We start from the raw sequence: 24,611 nt of genomic DNA on the forward strand, positions 1-24,611 counted from the left end.
GGTAGTATGTAGGGACATGGCAAGGGACTTCAGAGAGAAATGATGTGGCCGTTAAATTAATGCTTCTGATGATTCCTCTAGGCACAGATCCACTAGCCCTGTCCTGACCCTGATCAAAGGATTTTCAAGCTATACTTCCCCCAGTTCCTAACCCTACGTACCATGAACACCAGTGCTTACGGCCATGCCTTGGAAGCAGATGAAGGCTTCTTATCTACTGGTGCTGTTAAGTCCACTGACATATTTATAAACATTCTCATAGGCAGCAAGTCTGCAGATCTGAGCCTTGTATGTCTCACAATGTGCTGAATCTGGCTCTATGGAAACTACATAGTGACCTTTCCCAGCTATATGTCTTGAGGAAGAGTTCTCTCCAGGCAAACAGAAGGTGGCTGGGTTGCAGCCAGCCTGCAGGGGGATGGGAGACTTGAGATCCTTCAAGCTTAGACTATCAAAGGGACTGTTGTATGCTCAACTCACATATCTCAATAAATATTTGTTAAATAAAAAATATTGTAACACAGCATTGGTCTACGTACCAGAGTATGGATATAAACTAGGCATCCCAATGGAGTGTCTACTATAATTAGATTGTTCCCATCACTTAGCATCTAGTCTTTGTCACCTACCATTTGAAAGGGACAGAAATAATGCTGGATAAACTTGACATCAGCCAATTTGGCCATGGTTGACCGTATCTATTTTGATCATCCTTTATTAATCTTCTTGCTGAAATTAGAGGCAACGTCGTAAATAAAACCAGGTGGTGACAGAACACAAGCTATTCATGACACTGTATATGAGATTGTATATGAATTGTCACCATGTATAGCTTATTAACAACACCGTATGCCAAGTGGGTCACACTGAAGTGGCTCTTAGGAATAAGCTTTTAGAATCTAGAGGCTGAGCTGATCTCCAGTGCCCATGGGCGGATGAAACTGCCTATTCTAACATCACTGTCATACACACGGCAAACTCCTTAGACTGGGCACAACTGTTTGTCACACGAGCAGAGGAAGCAAGCCAGAGGGGAACTTTTCCTTTGAATGGTGGGTGTATATGGCAGGAACAGGGGAGCAGACAGCTAGAATCCTGAGGCTCTGAGAGGATCAAAAATGCCAAGGCTACACTTGAACTCTTGGGTCTTTATAATACATCCCTTCACTTCTTTTTAGTTTAGACACTCCCCTGTAAAACCAGAGTGGCCATAGATGCTCTTCCTGACCACTTTAATTCTCACATGTGAAGACAGACAAATTAGAAGCATTTGGTCACTTTCAGAGATACTTACTGTCCTGATTTTCTGTAAAGAGAGGTCTTTTTATTTTTTAAAAGAAAAAAATGTTGGAGATAGCTCAGCAAATTTAGGCTAGTCTCCGGGGAGCCTCTCAGAATTTGAACATGATATTGAAACATTTAATTTTAGGCAGCAATAAGAGAGATACAAGGAAATTAAGGCTAATTTTTTTTACATACAGGAGGAGGGATGGCCAAGGTATGTGTAGAGACCAGAGGAAAGCTTTTAGAATCTGCTCTTTCCTTCCACCACACAGAACCAAATAGAACTCAGGTCATCTGACCTGGCAGCAAGTGCCTTACTCTACTGAGTCATCTCACAAACTAAGAAATGCTACTTATAAACCTTAAAGAAAATACTTTTTAAAGTTAAATATTTCTAAGCTCAAATTTCAGCAAGGTTCAAGAACTATTTATACTCCTTTCCAGGGAGGGGGAAAAAAATCAGCATCTTAGACAGTAAGGGATTTATGGTCTTCATTAGATTGTGCAAAATTAGGAATACAGAAGAGCAAAAAGCACCCTGACTGCTTAATCTAAAACAAAAATGCTAAAATGTGTTTGCCTGTTACTCCCAGAACCAAATGTGCACTTTAATGAAAATCCTAAGTTTAACTTCACAAGGCTCTGATTGTTTTAAAGTGAAATAATTTTCATATAAGGAAGACTTCAGCTAGCTTTATAGTAAGTGATCTTAATAACGTCAGAATCCACACACATGGAAAGCAGTATGGGTTAGGCTGCGGGAATCAGGAACCAGGGAAGGGTGTGGATGGTGACGGAGCCCAAACAGGATGCCAGGAACCAGGCACCGGACACCAGACTGCAGGTGCAGCTCTAACTTTATTGTGCAGTGTATGAGCCTTTAAAAGACCGAAGGGCCAATCCGACCACTCCATGATAGCCCCAAGCACTAAGGTTGGTGCAGTTCTGAGGAAATGTTAGGGGGCAAGGTCACCTCAGGAGACTTCCATAGAGAGGGGGTAAGCAGTCACCACCCTAGCCTCGGATCCATTTTGAGACGTCACTAGTGTGCCAGGAGTCCCCAGTGGATCAACACTGTGTGCAGTGGAGCAGGACCCTTTGAGGAGCCTTAGGAGGCGCAGATGCTTCAGTCACCATTCTCTGTGGGACTTCTTAAGGCTTACCTCATCACGCCCCCCACACTAGGTGACCATAACTTGTCCCTCCAAGGGAGAAAATAAAAAGGGAAAACATGCCTCTTTTTTTTTCTAAGTTTAAATCTTAAAAGTCAGCTAATTGGAAAAAATACACAGATTATCTGTGCTTAAGAGCTCGTAGTTTGTTGTTGTTTGCTGTTTTGAGACAGGGTTTCTCTGTACAGTCTTGGCTGTCCCGGACTCACTTTGTAGACCAGGTTGGTCTAGAACTCAGAGCAATCCACCTTCCTCTGCCTTCCCCAGTGCTGCGATTACACAAGTGTGACACACCACAGCTGGCTAGAATCTATCCACTAGCATTTCCTTTCAACAAGCCTATGCTCATTTATAGCTCAACCACCTCTCGTTTTTGTTTCAGAAACTGACAAACTCTTATTTTAGCATTTGCCTTCAGCACGCATCAGACCTCCTTCGAACCCAATTGAGGAATTTACTCAATACCAAATAGCAGACAAGACTGCCGAAGTACAGCCTGGAGACTCCACTTGTGTGGAATTTCCTCAGCAGGATAACTGTCTTGGCAATCCTGACAACAGACAGACAGGGGCATGGATATACAGTCAAAAGAAAAAAAACATAAACAAAACCGAGAGACGTTATTGCTCATCTGACAATATGTATAGGAGAAGGCTTGGTCTATATGTGGATAAAGATATACAGTGAGACTATTGGGCTGGGCTGTGGACTCATGTGTGTCCTCACAAAGCGCCATGCTAATGCCCCTGTTCCCAGGATAAGAATGTAATTTGGAAGAAGCATCAAGTTAAAACGCTGCCGTCAATGCCTTCACATAGTATGAACAGTTGGCATTATAAAAGCAAATCTGGACAAACATAGACCAGCAATGAAGGAGATCTGTGGGAACAAACATGGAGGATCCTATGTGAAGATGTAGAGAGGGTTTGCAGTGAGGTATTTATAAAATACTTTTATAAACCAGGTAACGCTGAGACCGCAGGATCCACTAGAACCCGGGAGACAGGTATGTGCAGATCCCTCCCTAGAGGGAAGCCATCCTGTAAACCTCCGTTTTTAAACTTAAGGCCTTTAAAGATGAGAAAATAGTTTTTGGCCAAGCTATTCAATTTGTGGTACTCTGTTAGGGAGCCGACTAGGAAAGTAATACAGGCTGAACACTTTTACTTCAAACTGTCAGTTTACTCTTATTTCCTTTTATCAAGTTCCAAGAAATGGAAAATTTCATGAAGTGTTTCTGCTTACAAATATAGCCTATACAAAATCACAACAAAGGTGTGGTTGTGACAGTACATGAGCCAGAGCAACTATGATACTGTTCTTTAAAACTGCTCTTCGTGTGCCCTTTTTAATTTTTTAAAACATTTCTTTTTGAGGATTTGGGGAATACTTTTATGTAACAGAGAAACGACATTTGAGGTAGACTTTAACACATATATTGAAACAATATGTACATATGCTATATCTTAGCTAATTCAATATTGTAAACCAACGCACTCACTGGTCAAACAATAAATATTACTTCTTAGGCCGAAAAATGAGACTGCCACGTTTTTTAGGTTAAATATTAGAAATTTTTGTGTAATGCACTCTGTATGGAAGAGAATGATATTGGCATCAAACGAGACAGTGAGTAGCAAGCCTTAGGCAGTTCACACAGTATAAGCTTGGCATAGGACCGTCCTCTTCCACTTTTCTCATTAATATACTCACAGTAACAGTTGCTAATGCGTACCACTTAGTATTTACTGGTGACAGACACTAAATTTCCAGCCGCTGACACAGAATGAACTGTGACTAAACTACAAAAGCAAAGCCATTTGGCTGAAGCGACTAAATATTAATAAATATAAAATCCTCAGTGCAGCGCCGGAATCAAGGAGTCCAGAGACCCCGAGGCACTGCCTCATCCCCCCACCCCCCCTCCCCCCTCCCCCTCCCCCCCTCCCCCCCAACCCCCCTCCCCCCAACATCCCTGCGCTTCCTCCTCACTAAGACCCTACTCCCTCCTACCCAGCTAACCCGCTTGCGCACTGGTGCCTCCACAGACGGAAGCACTTTCCCAGCTCCCTATTGGTCCGTAACCGGACGAATCAGTCAATACTGCCTATCGCTAAGTCCCGCCCCCACCGGCCACACACACATACACACACCACCCCGAGGGAGTTCAACCAAACCCGGCTGCGCAAAAAAAAGCCTGCTAATACGCCTGCGCGGGCGGGCGTACCCCGGAAGCAGTTCACTGGCCGGTGACACGTAGCAACAGGGCTACTGCGGGTTCTGGAACTGAGTTTTGGGGGGTTACTAGGGGCCTCCGGAGCTGCAGCCGCCGCCGCTGGAGCGTTTGGTGAGTGCTCCGGGCCCGTGTTCCTTTTTCGGCTTCTGGCAGCAGCTGTGCGGGCCGGCTGCCTGGTCTGTCTGCGCGGGCAGTGCTCTTTCCCTCAACTCCCCCCACCCCCCCATCCCCCAAAGACCCTGTGCTGCGCGGCCCCTATTTTATATATAGGTGAAGCGGCGCCTCCACGTGACGTCAACCCCTAAGGTCCGTCAGTTCCCCGGTGTTCAGGGGTCTTCTCGGACCTCAACTCTCCCCACCCCACCCCCCACCCCAAGACCACTTCCAGATGCTGAGCCCAGTTACAGAGATGTGTTTTGTCTTCTCCGCGTGTTTTCCTTACGCAAAGGACCACAGACAAGCCCAATAGGAAGGCCCTTGGGGGTGTAATCAGTGTTTGCCATCTCTCTCCTCTGTTGCAGATCGTTTGCCATGTCAGGCTTTGATAACTTAAACAGCGGTTTCTACCAGACAAGTTACAGCATCGACGAGCAATCTCAGCCGCCCTATGACTATGCAGGAAGTGGAGGACCCTACAGCAAGTAACTTTTCACCTTTGGCAATCTACTTAGTCTGTTATGCATGGACGAATGTGTTTAGCATGCCCACTTCTGCCTTTGAAAAAAAAAATGAATATGAGAACCTGTTCCTATTCAGAGATGTGGTTTATTGTCATTTTTCTTGGCCTGGAGAGATGTGACATTTGGGTTGAGTTTGAAGGGGTTGCCCTATTTCTGATTTATCTTCCGAAAAACAAAACAAAACAAAACAAACTTTAGTGGGCCAAAAAGGCATAAGTACCTTTGTTGAAATAATATTTACAAACGGTCAGGATGGGTTGCCTCAGAAAGCTAGAACATAAGGCTGTTTATTCACTAAAAATTAAAGTTGTTTTTTGTTTGTTTGTTTGTTTTTGTTTTTTTAATAGCCTATTTGGTAGGTAAGTCAGTCCGACTTTCAAACTTTATCAGCAGATACTGAAAGAGCTTAATGACACAGGTTAACAAAGCAAGCTCCCCGTTCTGAGTCATCAGGTGACTTCTGTATGGCTGTTGATAGTCATTTTTATTACGCTGCCTAATCAAGTACTGTGGTTAGTACTAGAGCAGTTACCAGTTTCAGGTTGAAGAGGAGAACTCAAGGACTTCAGGCTCTGAACTGTTAAAAATAAGATCGTCTATATTATCCAGGCTTTGGAGTACTTTGAAAGTTTTTTTCTTTTAGGCAGCATGTCTCTAGTCTCACAGAGCGGTGAGGTAAATCTTCCCGGCCTCCCTCGTGAATGGAGGAGTTGCTTGTGCTTTCCCCTTTCCAGATGACCTCGTATCTTTCTGAGAGCCTTACAGAATCGATGAGATGAGCCTGTTTTCCAGCAAGGCATGGATGCATTCATACATACTCATGTAAATGTGCACATAGCTTCATACAGTTTACATTTCATCTGTGTACATCTGTAGATCTTGACTTCAAATTTCCTGAAGGCTGCTCTGAGATGACACCAAAGGAAAGCTACGAATTCAACCAGGCTGTGCGAGGCCAGCACTACTAGAATGTGTTTACATTAGTGTATGTAACTGACTGTGCTAAAGCTTTTTTAAACATGAAGGAAATTCAGGCTAAATTTTCTGTATCCCATAGATTATTAAATATACTTAATTTGAGACATATACATACATACATACACATATATATGTATACATATTTAATATATACATATACCTTCCAACTTAACCTGTTGAATGAAAGGAGCATATAAAAATACCCTCTATGAATTAGAATTTTGTTTTCTGGTAGGCTCTCAACTGTATACCAGTGACAGTTTATTTCTTCTGAATCAGTTATTCAGGCAGAATTAGACAAATCAACGCAGAAAATGTTTTTCATTTATCAAAAATACATTTTTAGTTAGAGTGTCGTGTACTTGAGAGCAAATAAATGTAGGTTTGATCAGAATCCATCTGGAACACCCCTAAACAACAGAACCTTGAAGAGCCTGACACTATATGCCAGCCTCTTGACAAAATTTTTGACCAAATAATCTTCTGTCTTTAGACTAATTAGACAGTTTCCATTTAGTATGTAATTTCCTTGCCTAATCTCTTTTTAATTTTGTATCCTGGCCATGTTTTTGTAACTTAAATTGTGCGGCTTGTCCTCTCATTACACCAACAGTGATCTGATACTGCTCTTCCACAAAGCAGTCATGTACAAACCCTGCTGCCGCGTGCTCCCCTGCTTCCATGCCAACCATCTCACACACCAGGAAGCCCTGCTTGACACTAGTAGAGACATTTTACACTTCCATAGCTGTCAGCTAGCACACACAGGCTTATGAATTATGCTTGAGGAAACAAAAGGTATGATGCAGCAGCAACAATTCGTGTGAGTTTCCAAAGCTTTATTAAACACTTAGATTCGTTTGCTTCTGTATGCACCTGCAAGTAGATCTGCCACCTACTTATATTTTAAATATTATCTCAGCTTACCAGCTCATGTTTTATTTCCTTTGCTAACTTGTTAGCAAAGTCAGTGATACCTTTGCCAGTTAGGGAAAATAGAAGTTCATATAGCATAGTATCTTGACTTTGATCCTTATTGTCCTGCAGTTGCCTTATGAGGCCAGCTTTAACATTTTATAGGTTCCTGTTCACTGTATTTCCCTATGTCATCTGCGTAGATGCCGTATCATTTTCTAGATATGCCCCTAAAATATATGCTAATGCCAGTCACTTATCTTTAAGAAACTGAGAGCTGTTATGGTTTTACCTTTAACTTGTTTAATAATATTCTATGAGACATTTTTATGACCATAAATAGACAACCAGTGTTGAGGTTTATCTTTGCTGTTGATATACAGAGCTTACAAAAGTCGTGATTTAGCTTGCCTGCTATGAAAGCGTCGCTGTGAAAATCTTGCATGCCACAACACAGTTTAATTTGTGACTCAGATTTTCAGAACAGGTCCGGACAGGACAGGTAAATAGCAAAATCACTGCATTTGGAAGATGGGATGACAGTCCTATCTTTGAAATTGTTGTTGCTTATAGGACCTCTAGTTGATTTGTTTGTTTTGTTTTCCAGACAGGGTTTCTCTGTGTAGCCTTGGCTGTCCTGGGCTCACTTTGTAGACCAGGCTGGCCTCGAACTCACAGAGATCCACCTGCCCCTGCCTCCCGAGTGCTAGGATTATAGGCATGCATCATAGCACCTGGCTGTACCTCTTATGTGTAACCAGTGGTATTCACTGTGAGCTCCAGACTCCCCAGGATTATTGAGATATTTTTTTAGAGATCTTCTAAATTCAGAAATAGTTTCCATAGCAATATTAAAGCATTTGTATCTTTCAAGTATGTTAACTTTTACAGTTATGCTGCAAAAATAATGTTTGTAAGACTTCTCGCACCTGAGTCCGAATTAAGGCACCAGTGTATTTGTTCTTGCTGTATTCTTGGAAGGTGGAGCAAGGTGGCTTCATTTAAGGATTCCTCCAATGAAGCAGGAAGACTTGTGACTGTTAATTCAATCCTGACACTTTGAGACACATCTCTATAATAGTCTGTGTCACACATCACTTCTCCTCCACACTGAGATTATACCACACACATTGGTAGCTAAGCCACTTGCCTTTCATGGAGACCATATTTATTTGAAACAATGGGCACACTGTAGTTAGTCAGAATTCAACTATTTCACAGACAATGTATCAAAAATTAGTGAACCTTTTATTTCAAGGAAAGCAGCTACAGTATTTGTCACTAGTGGTCAGTTTCAAATTTTTAGACAAAATTGACACTTTTAAGAAAACTTGTGTTCATCATCAGTAGCTTCCTAGCAATCAAACATGTTTTCCCCTGATGAAATTAGGGGTAATTTTAACAAATGTGATTGTCTAATGTTTAGAATAGGATATATCAATATTTGGAAGATACATATGAAACATTTTAAGTGGCAAATAATGTTACAGAATTATATGTGAGAAGTGGACCCATTTAAAGTGCAAGATACTTCAATATGCTTTAGTAACTAGAGCATAAAAAGTTCATTGCTAGTGTCTGGAGTTTATGTTGAATCATAAAAAGCTACCGTTTTGTTTTGAGTATATGTAGCATTAAACATATTCTTGGCCAGATGTTTTGGTTCACACCTATAGCCCCAGCACTCAAGAGGCGGGTGGATCTCAGAGTTCAAAGCCAGCCAGGGCTACAAAGGGGTCTTGTCATTTGTACACCACATACATGCGCGCATGCGCGCGCGCACACACACACACACACACACACACACACACACACAAACACCACACCACACATACACACACCACACCACACCACACACACACACACACACACACACCACCACACATATGTGTGTGTGTGTGTGTTTTTTTTTAATACAAAACTGAAAGAATACTATAATTCTCAGTTTTCCAACCACATCTAGTCTGCAACACTAGATTTTCTTCTACTTTAACTGAAACAGTAAATCATAGCACACTGAATGCAAAGTTAAAGAATCAAACTATACAATTTAACTTTTCTTAGTAATTCTATTATAACCAGTTTTGTCATAAAGTGCAATATGTTTCATGTTATTGTAAATGAATTAATATTTTAAATATCTAGTTTCCTTATAGTAAATATTGATAGTTAATAACTCATAAAATACTTTGGATTTCCAGTAGATTTTAAGACTATAAAGAGGCTCTTAAGATGAATGCATTTTAGAACTGCTAGCTATGCTATGCTCTCTGATTTTCTTTTGAATTCCTCCTTTCCTCCCTTTCCCTTCTTTCCTTTCAAGAATAAACTTTATTTAGTCAGCTTATAGAAACCTCCATATGGAGCGATGCTTGTAATGCCATGGACCTGATAAATGCTACCAGATAACACAGCAGCATAGATTCCTAAGTCAGGAAAAGAGAATTGCTATCTTTGCTCAACTAGCTAACCCTGATGAAGGTTGCTTTTGTGTAAGTGGGTGTGCACATAGGAAGAAATCAGTCGTTTATTTAGAAAAGCTGGGAAACTGCAGGTACAGCACATAATTTTGAAGCAGTCTGTGTAAAGATGGATTTTGAAGTGGTGCTTTTTAGTCAGTAAGAGTGGATGACCAGCCGGGCGTGGTGGTGCATGGCTTTAATCCCAGCTAGCGGGAGGCAGATCTCTGTGAGTTCGAGGACAACCTGGTCTATAAAGTGAGTCCAGGACAGCCAAAGCTACACAGAGAAACCCTGTCTTGATAAACTTTAAAAAAAAAAAGAAAGAAAGAAAAAAGAGTTGATGAGTTGATGGCCAACAGCAAAAGGCTACACAAATGAACCCTGTCACGAGTTGAGGACCACTAGAGTTAACTAACCTAGCACTGCAGTATCAAATCATTTTAATCCATATTTCAGTTTGCATAGTAGACCCTTTTCATGGGTTGTAGTTAGAAATACACAGTTCACATTAAATACTTGCAAAACAGTGCTTTTCACATACACATTGAAAGGGCATGTTTAGGACTTTGCAGTAGTTGAGATACACTTCTGTATTAAAATAGTTCGCCCATTGAGTTTTAAATTTTAACTTTTTTTCTGAAAGTTTTGTTACAGTTATACAATGTGTATTGATCATATTTATTTCCCACTACCTCTCTCCAGCTTCCTCTGCCTCCTTGTCATCTCCCTCCCAGCTTCCTGTCCTCTTTTTAATGGTTATTAATAGCACCCTGAGCCTCATTAGCACTGCCTTATGCACATGGGTTTCCTCTCCTGGGGTGGGAGCAGACAGCTGCTTTCCTGTAAGGATGGGGCCGTAGAGGCCCCTCCCCCAGCCATACTAGAATTTCTTACTGCCCTGATCCTGTGCAGGCTTGTTTAGATAGCCACAGCTCCTGTCAGCTTAGGTTTGCAACAGCCAGGTCCATCCAGAAGCCAGCATTTCATAGCTCTAGTCCCACTCTCTGGCTCCTACATTCTTTCTGTCCTCACTTCTGTGTAGTTCTCTGAACGGTGGGAGATAGGTAGAGATGGTCCATCCACAGCTGAGCGCTCAGTGTTACTTGCACTTGGCACTTTGACTAGTACTATTAAAATCTCTGAAAGGACTTTAGATAACTAAACATTTACTATTGCTTTAATATTTTTAATTTAGGTAATTAATTTAAAGTTAGGTTTATTTTTAAAATCTCAATTTTAATGGCTGTCATTACATTTTTGCGTTTCTTAAACAGACCAGAAGTAATAAAAAAAAAAAAAAGTAGGCTCCCATTTTGAAAATCTTTAAAATACGTATTTTAATTTCATACTACTTACTGCATAATACTAGTCCACTGAAACACTAAACATAATGGCGAGACAGGTATTTATGACCATGTCAGTGCAGTCCTCTTCCCTCTCAGTCACTTAAATGGCCACAGTAAAGTGTTCTGCTTGAAGACTCGGGACTTGGTGTGAATCCAATGAGGCAGTAAGTGTACAATCACTTTGAAAACTTTAAAACAAAATTTAAGTACAAGATGGTCTGAGTGTTTTGTATTCAGAAAGACTGTTTTGTATTTCACAAAGAACAAGCTTGATTTTTTGTTTTGTCTTTTTTTTTTCTGCCAGTTTGAAATTGATGTTTCTTACTGAGGCCTTCTCATATGCAAACTCTACCATACTATGGTGTATACAGAAGAATAGTGATTCCATGGGTATCCAGATTATGCAAAATATAGTCAAGTCTGTCACTCCAAACCTTCATGCAGGATACATTTATTTCAGAATATATTGTAACACACTTTCTGTGTCACTAAGGGAAGAAAACCATCCTGACATAAGTTATTTGCAGGTCTCCTGGCCTTTAACAGTGTGGCCGTTAGTGTGCTTGTGTGCTGACATGTAAATGTGGTGGCAACAGGACTCTTTAAGAACACCCTTCTCACCAGAGATGGTCAGCTGTCACTCATGGCGTTAGCACCATGTCTTTATGGGTATCCTGAAAAGAGGTTTGGAAATGACTAAGCATTCTTAAGTTGTCAAGGAAAACAACAAAAAGGAATCTAGGAATACCAATTGTCAGTTGGTTAAAATACTGAGAATCCAACTTTCCCATCCTTTGCTTTACAGGCAGTATGCTGGCTATGACTACTCGCAGCAAGGCCGATTTGTCCCTCCAGACATGATGCAGCCACAGCAGACGTACACTGGGCAGATTTACCAGCCGACGCAGGCCTATCCTCCTTCAGCTGCGCCTCAGTCGTTCTATGGAGACAGCTTTGAGGAGGAGCCACCTTTGTTAGAAGGTAGGATGGGATGGTGGAGGTTGAACACCCCGTCTGAAAAGCGTGAGGCCAGAAGTGTTTTCTATTTTAAAGTAGTTTGACTTTTCCAATATCTCCCTAGACTCCACCTGCTTAGCATCCTTAGTTGAAAAGTCTGAAATGCTGCCCACCCCCTTTGTTTTTCCTCAAGACAGGAGGATCTTGCTGTGAAACCCAGGTTGGCCTCAAACTTGTAGCAATCCTCCTGCCTCAGCCATACAAATGCTAGGATTATAGGTGTGAAGTCATCATACTTAGCTTAAAACACTTTGAATATTGTATATGTCTTAAAAGCTTTGAATTTCAGAGCATTTTAGATTTTGGATTTTGAGACTAGACATATTCAGCATATTCTCTGATCTCTAGCCAGTCAGTGGAAACAAATCCTAAATTGGAGATGATGTCCTTTCTTATGAAGAACAGTGGGGAGCCTTCAGACACTAACTTATTTAGAAGAGAGTTTATATTGGGTCAGGAGGGACCATTTCTTTGAGTAAATAATACATAAATAGAGTAATGTGAGCATTTACTTTTATTTCAGATCATTAATTAAATTCTGCCTTTGGATGTTATGAAAGCAAATAACATTGCATTTATATATCTATGTGGAAATAAACTAATAGAACTCTTGATTGTATAAAAGTGTGGTGGTTCTCAAATTACATTCCAGAAATCTGAACACAGATGCATAGAGCCATAATTACATGTAATTTCATGGGTACGTGGTATTCCTGAAGCCCCGGGTAAAGAATCCCTGCTGTTCAGCCTTGTTCACATGTTCCTTTACTGTAGGAGGCAGAGGTGGGACTGTTTCATCTTCCTCTTACACTTTCCAATGCAGAGGTTGGACATCAATATAAGCCCAGCCTGTAGAATGGTAACGAGGGCTCAGTAAATTATGCTGGACCATTGCTGATGTTCTGTGTGTTTAGTTTTGTGTCTGGTTCAGGCACTGATTCTAGAAAACATCACATCCTAAAATTTGTAAGAAGACTATTTTGAAATGGAAGGCTATATGTCTCAATCTATGGAGCAATGGACATTCAAATGTAAACTTACAGTAAATTTACATAAACTACTAAAGGCATATCACAAGTTTTAACGGGTTTCCTTATATTCTTATTATCTTAGAGTTGGGCATCAATTTTGACCACATCTGGCAAAAAACACTAACGGTGCTACATCCTCTGAGGGCGGCTGACGGCAGCATCATGAACGAGACTGACTTGGCAGGGCCAGTGGTATTCTGCCTCGCCTTTGGGGCTACGCTGTTACTGGTAAGATTGTCAGCTGTCGGGTAAGATGAAAGAAGATTTCAAATATTCTACCAGAAGACATTTGGAGTCTCAACTCTTTGATAGGTTTAGGGTGTATTGAGTTTCTTGAACTTACACTTACTCCTTGTTTTTCTATCAATAGTAAGTTTTGGGCAACATATATAAAAACTTATTTCTTGAGCCAGGTGTAGCAGACAAAGCACTGCTGTAATCAGAGTCTTGGAAAGACTGAATTGTAGGCCAGTCTGGGCTGCATATTTACACACTGTAGTCCAATTATTAGGGAAAAATAAGAAAACATGAACAGAATTTCTTGTTTTTGTTATTTTAGAATTTCTTAATTTTAAGAAATTGACTATTTTTTTTTTTACTGTGTTGTACTTAAAAAATAAATAGTGGTTTTCTTAATTAATCTTGTCTTAGTTTTTTTTATGTTGCTGTGATTAAAATACCTAGAAGATATGGGGTTAGGTTATCCGAAAGGAGAAATTGTTATTTTAGTGCACTTCTGAGTTACAGTCCGCCCATCACTGTTTGGGTGTCAGGATATCAGAAACATCAAACCGTCTTTTACACACACAGTCAAGAGCAGACAGAAATGGGTTCAGTTGTGCCTGCTGCCCAGCTCACCTTTCCTACTCAGTTGAGAACACAAACCCAGAGGATGCTGTAACTCTCCTTGAGGGACAGTCTTCTTTCACCTCAGCATATTCAAGACAGTCCCCCACAAACATGGCCACAGACTAGCCTCATCTAGACAGTCCCCCACAAACATGGCCACAGGCTAGCCTCATCTAGACAGTCCCCCACAAACACAGCCCCCTAGACCTGTGACAGAAGGGGACTTCCTTCCCCACCATATGATCCAGCCTATCAGGTCTCATGAACAGCTGCACCCAGCTTGTTTGGAAAAAGAAGCAGACACTCGGCTGAGCATGGAGTCTTAGACCTATAATCTCAGCATTGTGGAGGCTGAGGCAGGAGGATTGCACCCACTTTTGAGACCAGTCTGGGTTACTGTGAAGCCCTTGACAAGCTGTGTAGTAATACTGTGCAAAAGTAAGAGTGTGGTGCAAAGTAGAATTTATACTTAGCACTCTGTTAATGCACTCCTCAGCGAGCTCAGCTTCCTTGGGCTACACAACTTGTGTCGAATATCTACAAGTAGATATGAGTCCAGCAACTGTCTCAAGGAGTTTTTTCACTTACACAATCTGTAGAAGCAGTTTCTAGATTTAGTCTTATGTAACAAAAGTCTCACCTTTCTCAATCCCCTTTTGGGATTTCTCTGCAGATTTGTTTTCATGAGAGTGTTTTTCATGTGAGTTGACTGGGAAGATTGTAACTTAGCTCATGGTTGCTGTCTGAAAACCATTCAGTGATTTTTATTTTGTTTCATTTTATTTTCAAGAGACAAGGTCTCACTTGTGTAGTCCTGCCTGGCTCTGGAACTCACTATGTAGATCAGGTTGACCTTGAACTCTGAGTTCTGCCTGTCTCTGCCTCTCTCTCCAGAGTGCTTAAAGTTTTTGCTACCATGTCTAGCTAATATCCTTTATAAGAGCAGCACTTTCAAAGTGTGTGCTTTTGTTTTTAATCAAAAGACTTCAGAAGCCAACACTGAATTTGGAAAGTCAATGAAAAGGAAAACATTCCTTTCCATTGTATTTATCTGGTTTTCTCACCATCTTCCCTGGGCCCTGGATTCTCACTTTTCCTGAATTGTTTCTCCCTTTTTCAGTTGTATGTCAAGCTCAGAGGCTCCCAAGAAGTACAATAGAATATCTCTGTTGGGAAGTGGTCTATCAAAGTTAAGATTTTAAATTCAGAGTATCCACAGATGAAGCAAGGCAGGGTCCCAGCACTGAGGGAGAAGTGGACATGGCTTCCCCTCCTAACAAAGAAGCTGTCTGCAGCTGCTACCACTTACAAAGGGAGAATTTAGCCTTTCCCAATGGAGTCTCAGTGGGTATATTAACACACTTAGGGTACGCCCCATGCCCAGGAGTAGTATTTTATGGACTTATATGTATGTGTGTTGTGTGTTTGTTTGTGTTAAAGAGATTTTAAAGGACATGGAGTTGCACTGATAGGGAGATGGGGAGGATCTTGGAGGATTGGGAGAGAGGAAAAAGTATGATCAGAATATTTTCCAGGAAAGCAAATTTTTTTTAATTAAAAAGAATGTGAAAGCTGCCTGATTTGTCCCCTTCCAATGTACCTCTGTAGATCTTGATGCTTATGAATTGAGTATTTCATGCATGCGTCATTTAGTGTGAATAAGGTCCAAATAATACTGCCTCTTCTTTAATCTATTTTCTTCTCTTTTCCCACAGGCTGGCAAAATTCAGTTTGGCTATGTATATGGCATCAGTGCAATTGGGTGCTTAGGAATGTTTTGTTTGTTAAATTTAATGAGTATGACTGGTGTCTCATTTGGTTGTGTGGCAAGTGTCCTGGGGTACTGTCTTCTTCCCATGATCCTGCTGTCCAGCTTTGCAGTTGTATTTTCTTTACAGTAAGTACTGATCTTAAGCTCAGATTTAGCTGGCCAGTTCTGTGTAATCGGATTCACTTCACCTCCAGTTTGAGATAAAGTTTTGATCTAGCAAATATTTCTATTGTGCCTCATGTAGATTTGAACTGTTCTGTGTACATTTTGGGTGATGAACAATGAAAATGAGATTTGAAGTCACCTTTGATCGAGAAGTTTTATTAGTTTTGTGTTTACTAATACCTTAGCAGTATGCAGTGAATAGTTGTGATCATTAAACAATACATGGGAAAATTCAGTTCATTCATGTTAGAATTATGTTTTGCCTCCTTGATAGTCTGGTTATATCACTCTTGAAGCAGTTGGGCTTGTTGAAAACAGGATTGGAGAACACAGGTGTAGTTGTGGGGAACAGAATGCTGATATAAGTGGAGAGAGGCCTTGAAAGCTATTAAGCATCCTAACTATGCAAAGCACAGCCCTTCAGTAAGGTGTCCTGCTCCGGTGCCAGTTGCCGAAGCTGGCAAACAGCTTAAAGAAGCAAGATATTTACACTGTTTACATTAAATGATTGAGCATTCTTGAAGTCACTATGCAAGTACATTGCTGCATTTGACAAAATAATCTTATTTCTTTCTTTATGTGGGTTTTTAAATGTCTTGAAGCTTATCTATTGCTCTCCAACTGTGCTAAGCCCTGCAGTTTGCACAAATGCATAATCTGTAGTAGTGTGGTACTGTATTTGTTACCTCTTCTGCAGAGCAATGGGTTAACAAATCGTTGCCTTAGAGTGGTGTATAGTTTTGGTTTACTTTGGTTTTTAATATCTAATCTTTCTTATCTTTCCCTTTTTTCTCCTGATGCAGAGGAATGGTAGGAATTCTTCTTACTGCCACGATCATTGGATGGTGTAGTTTTTCTGCTTCCAAAATTTTTATTTCTGCATTAGCCATGGATGGACAGCAACTGTTAGTGGCATATCCTTGTGCTTTGTTGTATGGCGTGTTTGCCCTGATCTCCGTCTTTTGAACTGACCTTGTCTGGGATATGGATATCCGTGGGCTGAATTCACAAAAAGGACCTTGGACTCTTCAGATTGGACCAGCAAACTACTACAGTGCAGCTCATGTCGCTTCCCAGTGGCCTGGAAGCGACAGAAGTAGACGACTCTGTTCATTTGTACGGGACAGTTGAAAACGACGTGGCGTCACCCGAGTCGACTCGCTCGGACTTGATTGTGCTTCTACAGCTAAGAGTTATGATGGCTTTCCTCATCCTGCAGCCTTTGACAGGCAGCTCTTTTCCTTACAAACGATATTAGAATGTTTTTGATAGATTTTTACCTACTGGGAAACCAAAAACAAAGCTCACAATCTTTCTCAGACACAATCCAGTTATAGTAAAGAAGAAACAAGTCTTACTGCAGAAATGCTTTGCGAAGGAATTAGGGAAGAAAATACTTGCTGTATCCTTAAGTTAAGTGCACTGAAGTAAAGCTAAACAAAACAAAATCCCAACACAGAGCTTTTTGAATTTGGACTTTAAATATTTGACATTCCTATAAATTGTCTTACAACATCAGTGCTGAAATTCAGAGATAGAAGCAGCTCACCATCTACCTTAGGGTAGAGATGAAATGTGAACAGCTGTTTAGACATTAGTGTCAACTCAATCTGAACTGGCCACATGAATGCTTAGTTCTGTTTCCACATGTCCCATGAGCAAGACATCACTAACTTTTTTTGAGGAAAAAAATATTTAAAATTTCACAATTTCAGTATTCCAGTTATCAATGTATAGTGCATTCGATGCTTATTAAAATTTTCCCAATTAACTGTGCTGTTGAGTTTACTTTCTCTAAATTACTGTTCTCTGTCTTGTTTTCATTTGGGTTTGATTTTGACTCCTGATTTAAACTCAGCCTTAAAAATAGAAGTAATCTAGTGTAGAATCAGGCAAAATTGAAGTGAAAAAACAGTTTATTGAGTAACAGTGTTCCTTCCTGACTTTAAATTCACTTGGTTTGTATCATTATGCCGTCTGGTGAAAGCATCCTTAGGAAAATGCTATATATCATGTGTGTGGACTCCTCTCAGATTCAGGACAATACTCAGTAATAGTTATGAGCATGGATGGGATGGAAAATAAAGCCTGACCTTTCTATGAGAAGAGACCAGCAGCCAAAAGAAAAATGCCAAACTAATATGTTAATGCTATTTCTTTTAGAGTACATTTTCAAGGAGAAAAGGAACATCATACCCATGATTTTCTTACTTTATTCTTGGTATTCTGGGTTTACATACTGGTGGTAAGTTTCAGGATACACTTTCACACTTAACAAATTGCTTATGAAGCATGTCTCTAGTTTTTGCTAGTACCTTCCCCCCTTCTCTGGTTGGTTTGTTTGAATTTGGACAGTGAGTGGTTGAGGTAAGATGTCATGTAGCCAACCCAGGCTGGCTCTGAATACCTGACACTCATTTTCAGTTTATGTTGTTTGTATTGAGGCAACTTTGTGAATGCCACCTGGTAATGCACCACACTTTGTGAATAGGGAAGAAAGTGCTTGACAAATGATCACATATTTGGGTATATTTAACCCATTGTTACCCAATGCCCCAGATAAATCTAATTTTATTATTTGTTGCTTCTCATCAAAATTTTGTATTTAAGTCACTGTATGGTTTTATGGTAGTGGTGTTGGCTATGTTTTATGTAAATATTTGTATGCTGCTGGCATAGTTTATTACCATGCTCACTCAACAAAATAGTTACCAACATATGAAGCAATTTAATATTTATTTTTCTGTAAAAATGGCTACATAGTGTAGTTGCATCTGATATGGAGTTTAATTTTAAAATGTGCTTGGCTACTCTATAAGTAAAAATCAACATAATGTGCCCATGTTTATATGTACAGTCTGATAGAGCATGTCTCAAAAGTGTTGTGTGGCAGTCTTTCTGTTGAACACTCAGCTTAAAGTTCACCTATTGAATGATTAAAAGCCACCCTGAGGGTGACAGAGGATACATTTCATGCCTCACTCTGGGTACTGTAATCTGTGAGTGAGCTAGTCAGTCTGTGTGCACTGCTGAGTGCTCTGTGTGCATGCCAAGCTTGTATTTTACATGTGGGTGGTTGACTGTGCCTATGGTCTAATTGCATATTTTACATCAGTGCTATAATTCTGTGTTGCTTACTGTTTTCAAGAGGCATACTAGGTTTGTAGATATTGTTCATGTGCAGACATAAAGCTCTGCTCATCCTTTGAAATCAGAGTATCTATAAAATGATGGGTTTCATAATAACGTTTTTGTACACTTATTTAAGGAATTTTGTTACAAATGAAATTGTCTCATTTGTAGGTAAATAGAGAGAACTGGAAATCATCATGTTAGATGAAATAAGCAATACCCAGAAGGAAAAATAACAGATGTTTTAGGTTGAAAAAAAGAGTGAAGAGGGACACTTGTAGGGAACAAAGAGACCGAGAGAGGGAACAAAGATTATAAACAGCTAGGTGTTATAATGGCAATGAATAGGAAAGACCTTTGAAGTTTGTTTCTTTTTTTCTCTTTTTTCACTGGATCTTACAAAGGATTACAGGCCTGCGTCATCTGGTTAAAAATTCATAAATCTTAGGAGACTGTCATTGGATACTGAAATATAGTAGATTTTTGAAGATTGTTTCTAATGACAAGAATTTGAGTAGACTGAAAATAATACTATATAATTGGTATTTCCTACACATGTATTCTTCTTAGAATTCATAGTTGTACTGAAATATGCTCCAAAGCCAAGTAAAGTCAGTGTCTTACTATTCTATTGTCTTGACAAAGTGCCAGAACCAAGACAAGTTAGAGTCCATGACCATCACAGCAGGGAACATGGCATCAAGCAGGTAGGCATGGCATTGGAGCAGTAACTGAGAGCTTAATCATAAGTAGGAGACACAGCAAAACTGGGAATGGTATGGGCTTTGGAACCTCAAAGCTCAGTCCAGTGACACATCTTCGCAAGGCTACATTTGCCAATCCTTCCTCAACAGTTCCACCACTGGGGGCCAAGTGTTCAAACATATGAGACTGGTGGCCATTCTCAGTTAAGCCACCCCAGTCCATTACCTTTAAAATTATTCCATTATCTTTACAATATAGTGCCTACTCAAAAGGACACTTCCAGTTCTGAAATTACACCATCTTCCCCTGTACAGATTTTTAAAAATTAGACCTTTGAGCAAAAGAGGAATTGTAGAAGTTAAATATTTGCATAAATACTGAGCCAACCACAAAGTGTCAAAGATTGAAACCATGTTTGGAGATTTCTCTTGCCAACAAAGACAGACAGCAGATCTACCAGAGCAAAGCTCCACATTCAACCTGTCCCGTTCGTTTTCAGGAAGCCTAGATAAGGCCTAATCTCACACCTCTGGTCTGGGCAGTTAACTTCCTTTCTGCTGTCCATGAAGGATTCTTCTTATTCTTCAGCACCAAATCAGAAGTTTGAAGTATAGAAGTATTGAAGTATAGAAGTTAGAACTGAACTGCTTTTCTCTTGCTTGGGATTTAGGCTTTACTCACTAATAATACTCTTAGAATTAGGCAATGGGGAGCTTGAAATTTTACTTATTAAATGATTGATTTATAAGGGTTGGCAGAGTCCTGGATCAAAAGTATAATTAACAAGTGTCTCTGAATGGTACCATAAAGTCCCTGAAGCATGGGCTCCGGCAGTGGCTCTTGCATCACAGGTAGAGATAATTCTCCTGGCCTATGCATAATGTCCCCATCCAATTAGTGAGAACATCATCTGCTGATGGAGCACAATGTCCTATGTTTGTGCAAATACATTAAAATAATTATTTACTCAAATGAGGACTAATTAAACACAGAGCTGTTCTCCTAATTTAAAAGCACACTTTCTTGAGCACATTAGGTTCTAAAAATCAGGTATTTCATTTTTTTGAGCATAACTAATTAGGCTTACCTTGCATAAATAAATTTACTCTTTCTGAAACTCACACTGAATCTGCAGAAAGCTTGCTGAGTAAAAAATTATGTGTCAAAGTCTTTTCAGACTTGTGGCATACAGAATAAAGAAACGAGAAAATGAAGTGTTCGCAGAAAATATTTTAGGTGCCTATAATTTTTCCTTTTTATCTAGTTGAAATATTCTGGTTCTCCTAAATGTAGAGAAAACAACATTAATACTTTTCGAAGTTAAAATGCTGTTCTGAAAATGTCTGGCAAATGTAATGATGTGTTTGTAGTTTTCAGTTTTATGGTCCTTGATAGGATTGAAGACTTGATAGTCTTCTTACTTTAGACCATTAGTGGCTAAAAATTTTACTATGTCTTAAAATTCAGTATGGGAATATGTCTATTTCATTTTCCAGCTCTACCATCATATAAAAATTAGCACTTCAGTACAGCATTTTAAAAGACACAATGATAAGCTGTTTGGGCTTATGTAAGCCTTAAAATATACTAATAAAATGTAAATACATATTTCATTGATGTGCATTTTTGAAAGGAGCAATCTTCAATACAGGTGAGTGGCTGCCACAGGGTGGCAGGTGCATGAAGACAGCAGAGGAAGCTGGGGTGAAGGGTGGTTAGTAGAAGTGCCTGATGCACATCCATCACCTGAGAATCACCTCAACACAACCTAGAGTCCTCCTGGGAAGAGGGAACCTCAACTGAGAAAATGCCTCCACTAAATTTTCTAGAGGCAAACCTGGGGTGTTTCCTTGGTTGGTGATTGATGTGGGAGGGTCTTGGAGGGCAACCCTGATGCTGCCCTGCCTGGGCAGATGCTCCTACATTGTATAAAAGAGCAGTCTACGTGAGTTGTGGAGAGCAAGTCTGTAAGCAGTGTTCCTCTATGGTCTCCACAGCAGTTCCTGTCCCCAGATTCCTGCCATGAGTCCCTGCCCTTCATGATGGACTGTAAACTGTTAAGATGAAGTAAACCCTTTGCTCCCTGGGTTACTTTAGATCATAGTATTTATCACAACAGTAGAAAGCAGTCTAGGACAGCCCCCAGAAGAAACTCTATCCCTCCCAACAACACTGGACTACCCATATTCCCTGACAACCACTAGTCAGTTCTCTTTCCGGGTTTGCCTGTTGAGGATATTTCATATAGTTGGAAGTATGCTGAGGCCTGTTTGTTCTGACTGCTTTACCTAACAAGGATTTCAAAGTTTCATTTTAACAAAAAAATCACATAAGGGCTTTGTGATATAGGCTGAATGACTACATGCCACGTCAGCAGGCTTTACTTGGCCACCCCCCTGTTGCTAAGTAGTTGGGATCTTTGTGCCATTAGTCCTGGCATCCTTTGTTTCAAAAGTGCAACATTTACTCATAATGATGCTCAAGTGAATCATTACTGTAAACTCGGAATTTAAATTCTGAAAATGTTGCACATTTCATTTCCCAATGATTTACTGTGAGGCTTTTATCTGTTGGAACGTGCACACCTCACCTGTGACTGAACAAAGCATTGCTGTGGTTCTCAATCATCTCATCCTTGTTACTCTGATCTTAAGCAATGGAATCCTGCCAAACATGCAAGGTGCCCTCTACACCCGCAACTACTCCTACATCAGAAGGGAAGGCTTCGAATGGAGCGCCTTGCTTATTTGTTAGAGATGCCATGACAGTGACTGTTAGGTCACTGTCTTCCCATAGCATTTGTAGAAGTCCTGGAACATGCTAATTTTACATTTCATCCTGAGTGGGTCTCAGTTTGGATCAGGCATTGGTTAGACGTTCCCTCCATCTCTGCTCTATCTTTATCCCTGCACATATTGTATGCAGGGTAAGTTTTGGATTAAAGTTTTTGTGCGTGGGTTGGTGTTCCCCTCCTTCCACTAGGAGCCCTATCTAGTTAGAGGGTATTCTCTTCAGTCTCCATGAAGCCTACTACCAGCGAAGTGTAAAGAGAATTGTGGAAAAGTGGGGGGATAGATAGTAGGACCTGGGGGTCTCCATGAGACCAACAGAACCAACTAATCAGGGCCCAGAAGGGCTTGCAGAGACGAAGCACCAACCAAGGACAGTGCATGGAATGGACCTAAGCCGCCTACACAGATGTAGCTGAAGGGGAGCTCAGGTCTTATATGAGTCCCCTAGTAAGGGGAGTTGAGGTTGTCTCTGACATGGACTCTGTTGCCTGCTTTTTGATCATTTCCCCTAGCACGACTGCCTTGCCAGGCCACAGAGGAAGAGGACAAATTCAGTCCTGATGCAACTTGATGAGCTGGGATGGGGGGCAGGGGGGTGATTTCCTTTTCTGAGGAATAGGGGAGGGGAAAGAGGGAGGGTGGGGCCAGGAGGAAAGGAGAGAGGGGACTTCAATCAGGATGTAAAGTGAATAAATGTTTTAAAATTCACAAGGAATCAGAAAGATGTTTTGTTTCTTTTTAGGTTATGAATACTAAATTAAGTAGCGGAAAGATATTCTTTAAAATGAATTTTGAAGTAACTTTATTATGTGGCACTTTAAAAATACAAAGTAGAGTTTGGGGATTGGTGGGGCATGCCTTTAATTGTAGCACTTGGGAGACAGAGGCAGAGGCAGGAGGATCTCTGTGACTTTGAGGCCAGCCTGGTCTAATGAGTGAGTTCCAGAACAGCGAAAGCTACAGAGAAAAGAAACCCTGTTTCAAAAAACAAAGAAACACACCAATAATAAAAATACAAGCCAAAACAGTGATGTTAACAAGCTCATAAAACCTCTCAGAAACCTATTCCAGCCCAAGTTCTTTTTTTCTAATTTTGCTTACATGATGAAAGTCTGTTTACTTTGTGCAGTAAGCCAGAGAAATGGGAGGAGTCAGTTCACTCCACCTTATGAGCTCTGGGTGGAGCCCAGACCATTGATTGAGCAAGCTTGCTGACCATGAACCAGTCCCAGGAAAGTTCTTAACTATTGAAGTTCTTGCATTGCAATTAGGCCTTGGATCTTCTTATTCTCCCATTATTGGTGCATCAGATCACAATTCTCTCAGATGAAGTTAAGGAGTCCATGGTCCCTGGCCAAGATCTGGAAGGCAGTTTTCATCCTCTGTCACCTCCCCACCCTTCAGGCCGAGAGTACTCAGGTGCTGTCAACTGTTTCAAAACTAATTTCTCACATGCTGCTAATTTGGGCATTCTGGTCAGAATAGATTGGGACTGTTATTCCACAGAGCATAGTCCCATTTGCTTGGATGCTGAAATTCCCAGAGTTTTTTCTCTTCGAGCTCTCCGTCCTCCCGCGCCCTCAACCCACCTTTGATCTCCACCCTCCTTTCTCTTCACACTCTCTCCTAACCTATTCCTCTCTTCAGCCCCTTCTGCTGTCCATCCTATTTTCCTTTCTGAGTGAGATTTAAGCATCTGCTCTTGGCTCCTCCTTGTTACTTATCTTCTTTGGATCTATGGATTGTAGTATGGTTATCCTGTACTAAGTGGCGAATATCCACTTATAAGTAAGTGCGTACCATGTGTGTCTTTCTGGGTTTGGGTTACCTCACTCAGGATGATCTTTTCTAGTTTCATCCATTTTGCCTGCGAATTTCATGATTTCCTTGTTTTTAGTATCTGAATAGTATTCCATTGTGTAAACGCACCACAGTTTCTTTATCCATTCTTTCGTTGTGGGACATCTGGATTGTTTCCTGTTTCTGGCTATTACAAGTAAAGCTGCTATGAACATGTTTGAGCAAATGTCCTTGTTGTATTATGAAGCATCTTTTGAGTATATGCCCAGGAGTGGT

At 40.6% G+C, this 24,611-nt stretch overlaps 2 protein-coding genes across 2 annotated transcripts in view; one reads left to right on the forward strand and one right to left on the reverse strand.

Annotated features, from left to right (window-relative positions):
- Positions 1-24,611, reverse strand: part of KCTD16 (potassium channel tetramerization domain containing 16) — a 351,666-nt gene that overhangs the window by 289,180 nt on the left and 37,875 nt on the right. The window lies entirely within an intron of this gene.
- YIPF5 (Yip1 domain family member 5) lies at positions 4,650-17,677 on the forward strand. The gene is made up of 6 exons (XM_084780857.1): positions 4,650-4,803; positions 5,214-5,333; positions 11,879-12,054; positions 13,204-13,349; positions 15,686-15,867; positions 16,710-17,677. The coding sequence occupies exons 2-6, from the start codon at positions 5,224-5,226 to the stop codon at positions 16,870-16,872; spliced, it is 777 nt and encodes a 258-aa protein (XP_084636983.1). The 5' UTR covers positions 4,650-4,803; positions 5,214-5,223; the 3' UTR covers positions 16,873-17,677.

Source organism: Acomys minous (assembly GCF_964271855.1).
Source record: "Acomys minous genome assembly, chromosome: 4".
NCBI classification, from domain to species: Eukaryota; Metazoa; Chordata; class Mammalia; order Rodentia; family Muridae; genus Acomys; species Acomys minous.

What these genes read in the sequence shown, in the direction of transcription:
- YIPF5 (XM_084780857.1), top strand. Translation starts at nt 5,224, where the DNA reads ATGTCAGGCTTTGATAACTTAAACAGCGGTTTCTACCAGACAAGTTAC. An exon ending in TTGGGGCTACGCTGTTACTG is followed by an intron (nt 13,350 to 15,685) that starts GTAAGATTGTCA and finishes CTTTTCCCACAG; the next exon opens with GCTGGCAAAATTCAGTTTGG. An exon ending in GCAGTTGTATTTTCTTTACA is followed by an intron (nt 15,868 to 16,709) that starts GTAAGTACTGAT and finishes CTCCTGATGCAG; the next exon opens with AGGAATGGTAGGAATTCTTC.